Source organism: Clinocottus analis, unplaced genomic scaffold, assembly GCF_023055335.1.
Source record: "Clinocottus analis isolate CAN_PGR_092001 unplaced genomic scaffold, fCliAna1.0.p SCAF_13, whole genome shotgun sequence".
Taxonomy (NCBI): Eukaryota; Metazoa; Chordata; class Actinopteri; order Perciformes; family Cottidae; genus Clinocottus; species Clinocottus analis.
The window spans coordinates 12,867,501-12,881,335 of NW_027175854.1; the positions used below are offsets into that span (position 1 = coordinate 12,867,501).

Below are 13,835 nucleotides of genomic sequence, written 5' to 3' on the forward strand. Positions count from 1 at the left end.
TTCTTTAAAGAAGCGTAGTCCACTTGGTTTTCGCACCGCGGCGCTTCAGGCTTCCACCTGACCGCTGCTCCAGAGACACGCCCTCCTGGTTCATTTTCTGACCGTCTCCACCTTCCATTCAGTCTCCGCTTCCCGTTCAGCCGAATGCTGTCCGTGCATGAGACTGTCAGGTCCCCGTCAGCGCGTCCGTCCCTGCGTGTGCAGACGGACGGGTGTCTGAGCAGCTCCAGTCGCTCTACTGGCCGGTCTTCTTGTCCTTCTGGAAACTGAAGCTGGTCCGCCGGCTCAGCTTTCGCTGCTTCTGCGCAAAATAATCGGCCCGAGACGTGCTGGCTCGGGACTCCAGGATATAGTTCACCTGAAAATAAACATTCAGGATATATTTCAGCATGTTGATTTGAACGATCAAAAACTTTATCATAAACACAATGAAACAAAGACATTCCATCCTCAAAAGGGCCGCCACCATAGTCACACACCAACTAAGACTGGAAGTCTGTACGCTCCGAGATCAGTTCTTGCTCGCTGTTGGAACACGTCAGCCAGACCCCTGATTTTATTTTGGTGAACAGATTATATTTTATTTATTATATCAATCTGCTCGCTATCCAATCAGACAGGTCCTATTGAAGTGTTAAGCATGGACACAAACAAGAGACACAGCTGAGTTCCCACCTGGAGCCACAAACCGCGTCGCTGCATGCAGGTGTACAGCCCTCAAAAAGCCCCTCAAGCAAATTTATGATTTTGGTCTATACAAAATAAACTGAAATAGTTCTTTATATTATGTGAAATAATCTTTTTTTTCCCACCACAAATAAATGATTTGCAACACATTTATTTAACATAACACATTCAGAACTTGTCAGCACAATCATTCATACTCTTAAACGAGTACGTTAGAAGTATTCAATGACCAACGTGATTCAATCTGAAGAATCTGTAAACAAGATTTTTTTCCAGCAGATTAGTAGACTGAAGTATCAGCTTACATCTGGATGCTTTCTGTGTGAATGTAAGTCTAATAGCTCTTGTTTAGTTATGTTTTGGTCTCCACCAACTGAGGGAAATATCTCTGCATCTCTTGAGGTGCTGAACGCTACGCTCAGCAGCTACTCTGTCACAGCGGTTTATCACAGCTGCTCTACTGAAAACAGCTGCAGGAAACACACTGATGTCTTAAGCTGAACCAAAATGAGCCGAGTGACGCGATGAAGCTCTGCAGGAGCAACATACCTCCTACTTCCAGCTCCCTCGCTCTGACCACACCCCATCTTCAAACTAGACTTCTTTTTTTTTACCTCTACACTTTTACTACACGCCTGTAAACTTTTACACAGATTCAACGCTATCGCTGTTGACCAAATCTGAACAGAAATATAAACCTGTGACAAATTAGTAAAACAAATTCCTCTGTGGTAGTTCCTGCTACAGGAAGTGAAACTAGACACACAGTCCGACTCACAAGTCGGACTGAGTCGGACTAACCCTAACCCAGCCATATTCTATTGCGTTGGGTAAATATCTATCTACATTCAAAAAGATGTATGTATTCCAGAAAAATAGTATCACACTTTAGGAACTCACAGTATGTGAGTTTTCTTCCAATGTTGCGGGACACACACATTATGAATGTATAAATATACCGAGTATACTTTATATTTACAATATTGGCGTACCTTGCATAACTGCATGAGCCCACAATATGTGTATAATATGAACTGTATGACAATACAATTCTGTAGATTTTTGGTCATGACATTTTACTGTGATGACTTCACTGAATGAATCAGCAAGCTTGCATAGTCCGGACGGTAGCTGCTGGAAGCCAGCATCCAAATGGTCATCAGTCATAGTGGAATGTTGTTTGGACTTAATCTTTTTAGAATATTAATATACAGTCTGCCTTGAAGAGCTCTTGCTCGAACAGAACAGGCGATCTTTGTTGCTGCATCATGATCTCTTTCATGTTCAGCATGTTAGTGCATAATGCTTGTTGGTGTATTATGCCGTGATGATTAAAGAAGTCAGGGAAAACATTGTCCTCCCTGCACTTGGCAGTAAATCGATTCAAGCTGCCGACCATTGCGGGCGCACCGCCCGTGGCGATTGACATTAGGCTCGTTCGAAATGAGCCAGTTCTGCACAGATAATCAGCGTGCAATGCATGCTGGGTAGATTTGTGTCCGACTTGATCCCGAATTTCTCTGACGTCAACGATAATCTCACGAGAAAAATCTTATTTTATGTGTAGCTGTAATACTTAGCGCTCGATTGTTGACTATTAGTCTCATATTTAATCCAAAAATATATCTTTTGTTGTTGATAATACAAAATCTTATTTATAGAACATATCAAAACCCGTAGTAATGTATTTCACAGGCAGACATAAAAAGAACAAAGGACGCAGCTACACACACATTTCTCAACATAAATTTCTAATCACATATGAATAATTCCAAACTAGATCTGTAAACTATAAGTAGCCTAAAGATTGTAACTAACAGGAAGTCATTTATTCTGTGACTTACACTTCCTGTGTAAACAACACCCTGGTCTAGAACTCCGGCTTCCTGATTAAGGTCTCCAACCCCGATTACATCACCATGACATCATCAGAAATGCGGTGAAATAAAACTATATACCCGATAAAAAAGGAAATACTCAAGTAAAACACCAGAAGGTTGTACTTTGGTACTATACAACTTGAGCCCTGAAACAGAACTCAAGGCGCTGAATTATGAGCTTGAGGAAGTGTTGAATGAAAACATTGGCCTCAGGAAACAGAACTCACCTTGAGCACTATTTCGTTGACGGTAGCAGCATCGGACTCGAAAAAGAGCGGCTTGTAGTCGTGGTTGCTGAGATAAGTGACCTTAAATATTGCATGACCTGTAAGACACGGAGGACAAACAGAGTTTAATGAGACGGACAATGGCCACGCCCTCTCGTCCTGTCTGCATATCTTCAGCCATGTCTGTGTGATCTGACACCACGGAGGAGCTCCCTCTCCTCGGAGCTGGGGAAGACCACTAGCAGGTCAAAAACGGAGCATATTGAAATAATCCTTGCTAAAAAAAAAAACCCTCCGATTTATTTTGTTGGTGACAAGATTAAGCAAAATGTAATTTTGGTTTGGTTTCTATCGTATCAGGAGGGTCAGTGTTTCCCCTAGGTATACAGCTTCAGGGGGGAACCTCGACGACACCGACAATGGCACAAAAACCAAAAGCATTCCCTTCCTGTCTGCATATCTTCAGCCATGTCTGTGTGATCTGACACCACGGAGGAGCTCCCTCTCCTCGGAGCTGGGGAAGACCACTTTTTCTGTAAATAACATCATTTTGTGACTCCATCTGTGCTTTAATAAATTATAGAATAAAGAAGCTTACAATAACTTTCAATTAAACCAAAATTGCCCCGTCAGACCACAAAAAGAAAAAAATTGCAATCACTTAAACAATAAAAATAAAGTTCTATCTGTGCAAAAAATAAATATGTACTTACTACTAAATAGCTCATTTTGGAAAACTAAAAACAAATTGCAGAACAAAACAGAATGAGTAGATGTGTGAGCATCAGGTTGTATCAGTGTTAGTGGCTGCAATGAGCAGCTTACCTCTACACATATTTTTAAAACGCGGTTGTAGACTTGATACGGCCACTGTCAGTTCATGCTCCATGTTGAGATGAGATCTTTCTCCGGTTGAAAGACGGAACAGCAGAAAAGACGACTTCACGCGGACTTTGTGGAGATTGACTTTTGGCAAAATGCCAAAAATCGCCAAGTCGTGCATTGATATCCGTGTACTTTGTAATGTGTGAAGCCAGCAGCTCATTGTTTGTACAAGACGCGAGCACTTTGGCTCGTTTCACTTTGAGCAGGAGAGCTGCTCCGGTGATCTTTGCAGGAGAGCTACTGTTGCCATCTTCTACCTGGGAGCGTTTAAAACGCAGATATAGTTGTCTGCTTTTCACGCGACACATTTTTCTACACTCTCTGCCCGCTGCTGTGCTCAGCACGCACGTGTCTGCGCGCATCTGGACAGAACAACGCCGTGCGCAATGTAGAGATCAGAGGAGAAGTGTGTATGCGCGAGCATGTAGAGACAGAAATGTTAAGCTGTCGTGTAGATCCCGTCCATAAAATACAGCCGTTTAGTTTGTTTAACAACAGAACAAGGTGTAGATCTGTTCTATAGGAAAGAGAACCTTAAATGACGTATTGTGATCTGACGCTATAGAGAAAATTACAGGGAGGCGGGGGGTTTCTTCTGGGGGGCGCCCCGCCCCCCTAATATAACAGTAAGCGAAACACTGAAGGTGCTATAATGAGAAAGGTCCTGGCAGGACAAAGACGGTACATGTTTACAGTGACTGTATTCAGGAGATTAAATGTAATCAAATTACCTGAGACAGAGAATGTCATTGAAAAATTCAAGGTGGCATTATCACCGGCTAAAATGACAAACCTCACAGAAAATTTACATTAATTCTCTGAGTAGCTTGTTTTGTTTCTGTAACACTGTAGAATACAGATCAGACAGGTTGAGGAAACAGGATCAGCAACTTGTGTCCTATCAATCTCAGAAGTTTAACACTCATTCAATATCAATATTGAATATTAACTTTGATCAAGTCGCTTGGGAATAATAAGGTGGATTTTTAAAGGTTAATAATAATAATAATAATAATAATAATAATAATAATAATAATAATGACAGCTCGGCCAGCAGCAGCACTGTAAACACCCAACAATGACGGAATAGAAAAGATTTCAGTCCACAGCAGGACTACTTTGAACTAACTGTGAGCTAGAACAGAAAGAAATGAGGCAACGGTTCCCTCTCCCAGTAACTGTCCCTTGGCTTCTCAAGCGTTTCTGTGGATTGCAACGTGGAATATGGACCAAAAGAGGTGGGGTGGATTCAGGCCCAAGCCAGTTTTAATTCCACAGGACTCACAATAATCTTGATCCCTAAAGGAAAGATGTTGTGTTCATCGTCAGGCTAAAAGCAGCCGTCAGAGAGAAGCTATGAGCATGTTTCTACTGTGACCATCATGCTGAGGGCATGGTGCGTGGTGCATGGAGCATGGTGCATGGAGCGTGAAGCGAGGTGCGGTCCACTCACTGGGGCTTCTCTCCTCCACGAGGTCGCAGGCACAGAGGTGGTCCGAGTCAATGGAGATGGGTTTCTGTCGAATCCAGAACTTGGTGCTGGCCTTCTGATTGGTGACAGGATCGATCTCCACCTTTTCCCCTGAAATGCCTGAAGAAACAGGAGCATCTGTTTGCCAATGGAAGACACATTTCATACACATAATACCCATGCATTGTTGGACTACACGTATCTAATGTCAGACAAACCACATTCCTGTTATGCTGGGTATCTCAAGAACTATTGAGGGGACATAAGAGTCATGAGATTTGCTCCAACTTTAAATACAGTTGGTAACACCCCAAAAAAAGAGCCGGAGAACCCTTTCAGAGGAGACCGCCAAGAGGGTGATCCATTTCCATAGATATGAAGATGCGAGCAGGAAAAAAAGATGCTGTCTCTATAAAGACGTTAGAAGGAAAGAACATGAACTAAAGAGACTGGCACTTTTCAATTTGGGTTTATAAAGACACAATATCCTGAAATAAAGTGTGTAGCCAAGTGCAACCAAGATAAATGTGCACTGGCAGGCAGTTGTGGCACATGGTTTGTGAATGCACAACAGATCAAAATGCAAAGCTACCTAAACTCCCACAGCTGAGCGCTTCATCAGTCAGACTATCGGTTTGGTTCAGTAAGGAGATGGTTGATGTCAGCTGGTACTACATGTTGTGCAGTAACAGTTCACAGCACCAATTAACGCTCTTTGCAGTAACAAAATGGTGAACGGTGCAGCAAGCAAAGAAACAAAACGCTATAACAAAAAATCTAGCCAACAGTGGCTCCAAACATCAACAGATGACATCATGCGCTCCTTTACAGAGCATGACGCCGTCGCAGTAAGCAGCACATACCTAACTGGACATCAGTGGTGAAGCGCAGCTTGTGAATCATACTGATCTTGAAGGACTTATAGTGGTGGCTGCTCAACATGTCCTGGACCGTGGTGATGTCAATAGGGGGGTCTTCCTCTGAGCTCTCCTCACCCCTGGAGCCTGCAGACACAAGAAGATCAATCGACAATAACATCATGATTTTAACCCGTTATCTATAACTTGGGACTGTGGCTGCAGAGTTCATCAAATTTAATCTGCTGGTTGTTATTTAAGGAGATCTACAGAGATTAGCACATCAATATTCTAGAGGCTTTATTGGTAATACACTTTTAAGAACAATGTTGACAAATCTATTTCATCAACGACAACAGAATATAATGCAGTGAAGCCTTTTTTGAGTAATGACTAATATGAACAGTCCACACGTGCTGCATGAAGCTTTGAGCTATTCCTTAGAGCGCTATAACTTTGTTTTTAATGTCTGTATAAAGACATTTTGGATTGCAATATATATTTTGGTTTAAAAAAAAACTCCTTGGTGTCCCAAAGTGCCGTGGGAGAAAACTTATCTTATCTCTGAATGGAAAACTAAATGTGAATCTCATTTTGTCGTGATGTATTCTTTCAATCTGAACTATGAGAAGCTGTGGGATCGCCGTCAGAGATCTCAGATAAGACGTGTGGAACCGGCTGTGGAGTCCGTCATTGAGAAGACGAGGCAGCTGTGGGATCACTTACTGTTTTCTCTGACCAGGCAGAACTCCAGGGTGCTCTGGCTCTCTAGTGTCGAGTCAAGGTCCACTGAGACGTTCGGCTCCGTCTGCTTCTCCAGACGATACATGGGCCCTGCCGGAGAAAGAGGGGTCAAACCTTAGCCTTTAGAGTTTGGGGGACAGTTCTGACAGTTGTTGATGCAAAGCCTTATCGGAAGGGACAGTTCTCATTTTGCATAAGCTGGGTCTTATTTTCAGTACAGCTTTTGGCCCCCAGTGCTGTAACAATAATACTTCAACTCACCAAGTCATGTCCAGAGGTTACTCATCTGTCATAATCTTTTTTAAAGCTAATAAGACATTTGTATTTAATATACAAGGTGTCGTCTGTGATTCTAATCCAACACATGACGGTGGCACTAGTTGTGTGTCATTTAAGAAAATTACAGGCCAGATCTTGCATTTATAACTGGAATAGAGAGAACCGATGAACGCCCACCGTGCTTTTCTGCATATGAATCTGATTATGGAGATCATAAGGGAGAAACTCTGTTCCAGTAAAACCTGAGAGCACAGTGTGTGGTGAGAAAATGACACTGAGCACATTCTATTTTGATTCATAATGGAAAGCAGTAACGCCAGATAAGCAGAATATGTATTTTGGTCATTGCAGCTGACAGAGCAATAAAACCGATTTACAGCCCAGTTTATTTTTAAACTTTAAACCTTTTATTCAAACTAAAATATACTTCCGTTTTACCAATGTGCTGGAAGAAAGACAACCACCAGCCAAAGACAAAATGTACTTTATCCCTTCATTACCTGAGCCTTTCTGTGAGCCTTTCCTCTTCTTGAGTGCTTTCTGAAGAATCTCCTTCATGGTTACCTTCAGACTGTCCACAGGGATTAGGGAGAAACCATGAGCAGCATTTCTAAAATAGGGGGGAAAGACAGAAAAGGCAGAAAAGGGCCATTTGCTAGTTATTAACATGGTGAAATATTAGATCATTTCTATCTTGTAATGCATAGTTTTGAATGTGTGGAAAGTTTTAAATAGGAGCAGAAATCTTACTGAAACACATATGAGGCATTTAAGTCCAGAGGTTATACAAATTTGGTTCCGCCCTAATACCATTCACCTCTGCACTCTAGTACATGTCATACAAACACAACACACAGTGCAGAAGGTACACAACATACATCCCCCCAGTGGTGGTTACGTGCATGATCTCTGACTTACATTCTGACAAACAGTGACTGTCTGGAAGCGAGACCCGGCGAGGAGTACTTCTCCACCAAGGCCAGAGTGCTGAAACCAAACTTGTGGATGGGCTCATTGGAGTCCAGCGGAGGGAAGTCCGTGTCCACCTCGCCATCATCCTCAGCAATGTGGAGGCAGTAGGCGGTCACATTCTCACTGTGGAGACAGACGCGTTGCGTCGTTAAGCCAAAATTTACATTCTACGATCAAGACGCGTTGGAATGCGTCTTCTTCTATTTTTGCTCACTTGAGTTTGGGCTCTCGCCCCTCGCTTGTGTACTGCCAGCATATGAGGCCGATGAGGTCGTGGACGCGAGCGTTGGCGATGGTCACCACCGTCATTGGGTGGACTTTCTCCTGTGCCAGCTGCATTGAGAGGTAGACGTCTATCTTTTTTGTTGCCGTTGTGCCAATGTGGCCCTAAAAAAGTGAAAGGGGTTGTTACAGAGTTAATAAGTACACGTTTTCTTTGACGTACAATGACACGCTTATTTCTACATTAGTTTCTTTTAAAAAAGATACCCAAAAGAGCAGATGGAAACTAAATATGGAATGACTCACCTTGCCATCAAATTTGGAGTATTCATTGAAGGGGTTGTTGAGCTGCTGGGGACACTGCTCCAGGCGAAGTGAGAGGGTGGATTTGGTACCTGTTGTCCGCGGCCTCTCCTTACAGTCCCGTTTCTCAAACAGGGAACCTAGATCCTCCACTGGACCAAAAGAATCAGAGTAATAAACAACGTGCAGCGTCACTTGGTTATCTTACAGGACATTGGTACGAGAAGCTACCGGTAGCTATTTCCTGCAGGAACATATCCAGACAAATTGAAGGACTTTATGTCTGAATGGAAGAACTGTTATAACATTGTGATTGAGCTAGTAAAGAGTAGAGTGCTGGAGAAAACTGGAGCACTTTTTTACTACATGTATAATTCCGTGCAGGTATGAGTCTCTACATGAAGGCACAAAGGTAACATCTGTGTGGATCCAGTTGTCATCGGCTAAAACAAAGGTTAGTTGTTTTTTTTTTACAATATTAGTAACTACCGCAGCTTTGCTGTTGAAATAGGTTTAATATATTTATTTAAAATGGTACAGAACATTACCTGACTGGGAGTTCGACCTCTCTTTCCATTGCACGTTTTTACATTTGATTTGGTTCTGCCGTTCTTTCCTCAACCTTTCAAGTCTTTGCGCTAAAAAGAAAGGAAAAAAAAAACAACAACTTAAATTTCCTCAACAGTCAAAAAAGTTGCTAAAAGTCTGATGGCTAACAACATACAGAACTACAATACCAGTACGCTGTACATTGGTTTTAATATAGTGTATATCTTGCATTGGGCCTGGGAGAGCAACACGAGAAGAGAAGGACATTTGTTTTCAGTAGGACACGCTTAATCTCTGCCATGGAATATTTTGACAGATAATTACACACACACACACACACACACTAATATGTATAAAACAAACACCAAGAGGTGCTAACACCAAAATAACACTTGTACACTTTGTTCATCCCTCTGATCTTACCAGCAGCCCCAGGTTTCTCTCGGCTGTGTTGTTGGAGTCCTGATGAGACAGCCACCACAGGTCAGTACTCAATCTCAAGGCTGAAAGTGTCAGGATTGCATCTCTCTACCCACAACCCAGAACCAAGACCAGCACTCCACCAAAATTAGAGCAAAACTCAAGGGAGTCAAAAAGAGACGTGCCGTCTACCTTTGGACTCCCTCTGTCACCAAAACCAGAATTATCTTCAAATTTAAACACTTGAATATATCTTAAAACAGATTCAAACTCTTAATTTGATTCAAACTAATTTAATTTAATTTTTTTAATTTTTACACGTCATATTACACCCTCCACATGCCAACTCAAACTCAGTACCATTTGAAGACTACCCGACAGCCCAAGCCTTGGGATTTAAGCCACGAGAGCACTTTATTATGCTTAAGGGGAAATTAAGTTGCAGTTGATAATAATAAATATGGCAATTAGGTGACAGAGCTCAGCAACAAGGATTGCCCGCTTACCCAGGGCAAACAAAGAGGGACCTTAGTGGCGGCAGTAAATAAATCATTTGCCAAAACGGGCAAGTGGTAATGCAAAACATTAGTCAGGTTGTTATTTTTTCCGAACCAATGATGGAAATAGCAATGGAGGGAGCCATCTCGCTTTCTTCTCATCTGTGTTGAGAGTTGCACACGCAAAGCACAGATCGGCCACTAGCAAAGAAAAGGTTGCAGTGCCGTCTACCAACTGAAGCACCAGGTGAGCATTTCACTTGTCCCGGACACTGGAGTTTACTTGGTTGGCTTAAAATGTATGCATCTAAATAAAGATTAAACATGGCAAATAACATTGGACTAAGTTGCGATTTGATTTTATCAAATCGCAACTTAGCATAATAGCGTAATAGCGTAATAAGTATTACTGCATATATGTACATGCATAGGGGCAGGTAGCAATGTACTCCTGGCTTCCAGGACTCCAACTAGGCAAGCAAATAATTTAAAAAAACATTGACCCCTAAGTTGCTTGATATTTTTTTTTTCAAACAACATTGTCCTATCAAGAGTCTTTCATAACAGTGGTCACGAGGAGAAGCTTTTTCTTCACCCTAATGATCTGCTTGTCAAAACAGACTGATGTGTCTTTCAGGGTCCCTGAGCTCCATACATAACAGGGGGTATGTATGCAGCTGTTCAGACCCGGATTGTGTCCTAACTGCGAGCTACATCTGGCTCTCTATGGCTTTTTGCTCTTGAGCCACAGCCGCCATGATGCTCTCTCTTCGGCGTTGGGGGTTTGTGACGCTCTTCTCCTCTACACACCCTTAATGCCTAAGTGGCTGCAGTACAGTATTCTTTTGTTGTTGTTGTAACATCAGCAACTGACTGACAGATGGAGCTGTTTTTATTGACAAGTGTTGGTTTAAAAGTAGCCTTGTTCCAGTTTGACCATCTCTTGCAGACACATTGCCAGAATTAAAATACAAAATAAAAATAAAAAAGCTGATAATGAGACTGACATAGCGGTGAACAGAAACTGAGAAAGTCATGTCTGAAACGTGATAAAAGAACCACTCCAAAGCTGATAAAGATACTCGCCCACTGCCTGAGCCTCTCTACCAAGATATAGTGGTAGACAGGATCAAAAGCAGCAATCACATCCAATTGTCACTCCTGCCTCACTTTGAATGAAGAAGTAGTTTGAGACTGAGAGGAGACATTTCCCTTGAGTGCAACAGACAGAAAAAGCAGACAGAAAGATGCCAAGAAGGTTGTGCTCATAGAGGACAGCTGTAGGCTTCAAAGACATGAGCAATAAAAGGGAACTTAGAAATGAGGCTATCGTTCTGGTGATTAAAGGTTTAACAAAATAGTTATTGGTTACAGAGAGCAAAAAAAAGACAAGAAAAGAAAAAAAAGAACAATCTGACATTGACTGCTTGATTTACAAAGTATACTCAAGATGAATTATTGTAAATGTGATCTGTGCTACTCACCTTACAGCAATCAATAACATTCACACAGTGAGCTGCAATCTGATCACACACAATTTAACATGAGCCTCACTAAACCACTGGCCCAGATTAGACACACAAACCCCCTTCAAACCACAGCAGAACCGGCTTTCTGGCTGCCCCTGCCATAACGACCGAGGGGGAGGTGTGCCTGACAGAAAGCCTGCCCTGCTAACTGGCCGGAGCATGGAGATGCGCTTACCTGTGTTGGAGCGCCGACGGATGCCAAAGTCCCAGCTGGAGGTGATGTCCATGGACTGGGAGAGGTCGCAGGCATGATTGTCTGTCATGCTGCCGTCTCCCTCGATCAGGGGGCCCGACCCCGTTGACCCACAGCTGCTGCCAGGTACCAGAGCCAGCTGGCACTTCTCCAGATCCACATCCTGGTCTATTAGTACCATCTCACACATTCCCGTATCGTCACTGGTCACATGAGACTGTCTGATGTGGGCCAGAATAATGGCCGGGTTGTCCAAGAAAGCCATTTCCTCTGCTTCGGAAGATGGCTGATAGCTTTGGATGGTTTCTGTTTGTCTCGCCCTCTTGCCTGTAGTCCAGAGGATCTCTCTCTCTCCTTTCAGTCTCTTTCTGAGAGTCTTAAAGTAGTGGCCGGTGAGAAGTGGAGTGCGGTCATCTTTTCCATCTCCTGATTACTCCCTCTGCACCAAGGCAGGAAAGGTGCCAGCACCTGTGTGGAGCAAAATAACAGGTATTACACGGTGTGGGAGGGTGATGGTCAAATAATGCCGGAGATTTAAAGCCAAATCTTTGTAAAGTCAACAATTGTAAAGGCTTGCCAGGCCCGAACTGCAGGGAAGTGTTGTTCTTGGACTGCACATTTTACAATTCATTATGGAAAACTAAACAAAATCAAGTCCATACATCATCAATCAAGACTATACATCACATATAGATCCTGTGCCATTCAACATGTCACACCGACATACCAGATGATGTCCGTGTACCGGACCCTAAACGTTAGTCTGACCAGTTTGTGATTTAGTGATAGTCACAATACTGACATGTCATCAAAGACTCTGGTACGAGTCGACCAGTAAACAAATGACCTCTTACTAAAAAGAAAAGGAACAGAGTGTCCTGAGTGTTGACACTGTGAACACAAAGCTGTTGGTGATTTCAACACCAAGATGAGAGCTTTGAATAAGGGCAAAACAATTCCGTCCCCGGGGGTTACACTAGCTCTAACGTTAGCAAACACGCAGCACCAGATGCCCAGCCACACATTGTTACAATCATATCTTATGGCCTTTATTTCATTTCGCAGAGCCAGTTATTACCACAAAGGCTTTCCTCGACAGGTGCTAACAGAAGCTAACGCACAACCTGCAAAGTTTCTTATTTGTAGCGCTTATTTGTTTTGTTTTTTAGACAAACTATGAATGTGCATATTGACCGCTTTGTGGTTAATATATTGCACGTAAAAGCTCTCCCCGAACAATTTAATTAAAAAGCGACGGCTCCCCGGTAACGGTTAGCTAACAGCTAAGGTTAGCTTACCTAGCTAACGAGCTAACTTTAAACCCTACATATAAGCTCTCGTTAGCAAAGTCGCAGCTGTGCTCGATATTCATATAAACACGTGTAGTCACGGATGTCAGTGCGCGTCGTGTTAACTGTATTTAGCCAGCTCGTCAGCTTGTTTCGGCTAACATCACTGAAGCCTTCATTGGTTGGCCGACTGCGGTTAGGGCTAGCTCCTAGCTGCTACCAAAGCCTCCCAAGAGTCACTGTTAGTTGACGTCCGTTCGTGTGGTTGTCCCACCTTTAGAAGTCACATCCGATAAGGGAACGACATATCTACATTGTCCCATTTTCCATGCCTACTCCCAGTAGTGACACGAACTATTTACACTAGTAGCTATGTACTATAGCGAAATCATAACACAACTGCAACCTGACGCGGTCTGCTGTGCTCCCTGCACAGACAAGCAGCAGCGAACCCAGTTTTAATTCCGGTCACTTCTTTTTCTTCTTCTTCTTTGGAGTTCCCCCTTCTTCCTCTTCTTCGGTGTTTATTCGTGGCTGGCAAGCCCGCTTACAAATGTATTACCACCGCCCACTGGACTGGAGTGTTGAGCAGTAGATTTACTGGAAAAGAAAACAATAAAGTAATTATCTCTATTGTCTATTCCTGTTGCATTTAAGTATTTAAGTAGCTCAGTGTATCATAAGATGCCTCCCAGCAGTCTAGGCCTATAGCAGCATATCTAGGGGCTGGAGCAGGGCAAACCAGAGCCAGCCCTAATATCAGCTGTGTCAAAGAGGAAAGTCTTAAGTCTACTCTTAAATTAAGTGACTGTGTCTGCTCCTCTGACTGAA

The 13,835-nt window shown here is 42.9% G+C and overlaps 1 protein-coding gene across 2 annotated transcripts in view; it reads right to left on the minus strand.

The window, feature by feature from the left end:
- The window catches only part of mapkap1 (MAPK associated protein 1), a 14,971-nt gene extending 1,439 nt beyond the window's left edge, over positions 1-13,532 (minus strand). The window contains exons 1-12 of one of the 2 annotated variants that reach the window (XM_068574715.1): positions 13,411-13,532; positions 11,698-12,183; positions 9,076-9,165; positions 8,531-8,679; positions 8,217-8,389; positions 7,949-8,125; positions 7,531-7,640; positions 6,734-6,841; positions 6,014-6,154; positions 5,133-5,270; positions 2,795-2,892; positions 1-358 (exon numbers count right to left, since the gene is read on the minus strand). The exon at positions 1-358 is cut by the window's left edge and continues 1,439 nt beyond it. In XM_068574715.1, coding sequence (XP_068430816.1) covers positions 236-358; positions 2,795-2,892; positions 5,133-5,270; positions 6,014-6,154; positions 6,734-6,841; positions 7,531-7,640; positions 7,949-8,125; positions 8,217-8,389; positions 8,531-8,679; positions 9,076-9,165; positions 11,698-11,980 — 1,590 coding nt within the window. In that variant the 5' untranslated portion in view covers positions 11,981-12,183; positions 13,411-13,532 and the 3' untranslated portion in view covers positions 1-235. Of the gene's footprint in view, positions 359-2,794; positions 2,893-5,132; positions 5,271-6,013; positions 6,155-6,733; positions 6,842-7,530; positions 7,641-7,948; positions 8,126-8,216; positions 8,390-8,530; positions 8,680-9,075; positions 9,166-11,697; positions 12,184-13,278 lie in introns of both variants that reach the window. The other variant, XM_068574714.1, reaches the window with a different exon arrangement.
- Between the last annotated feature and the right edge of the window lie 303 nt (positions 13,533-13,835).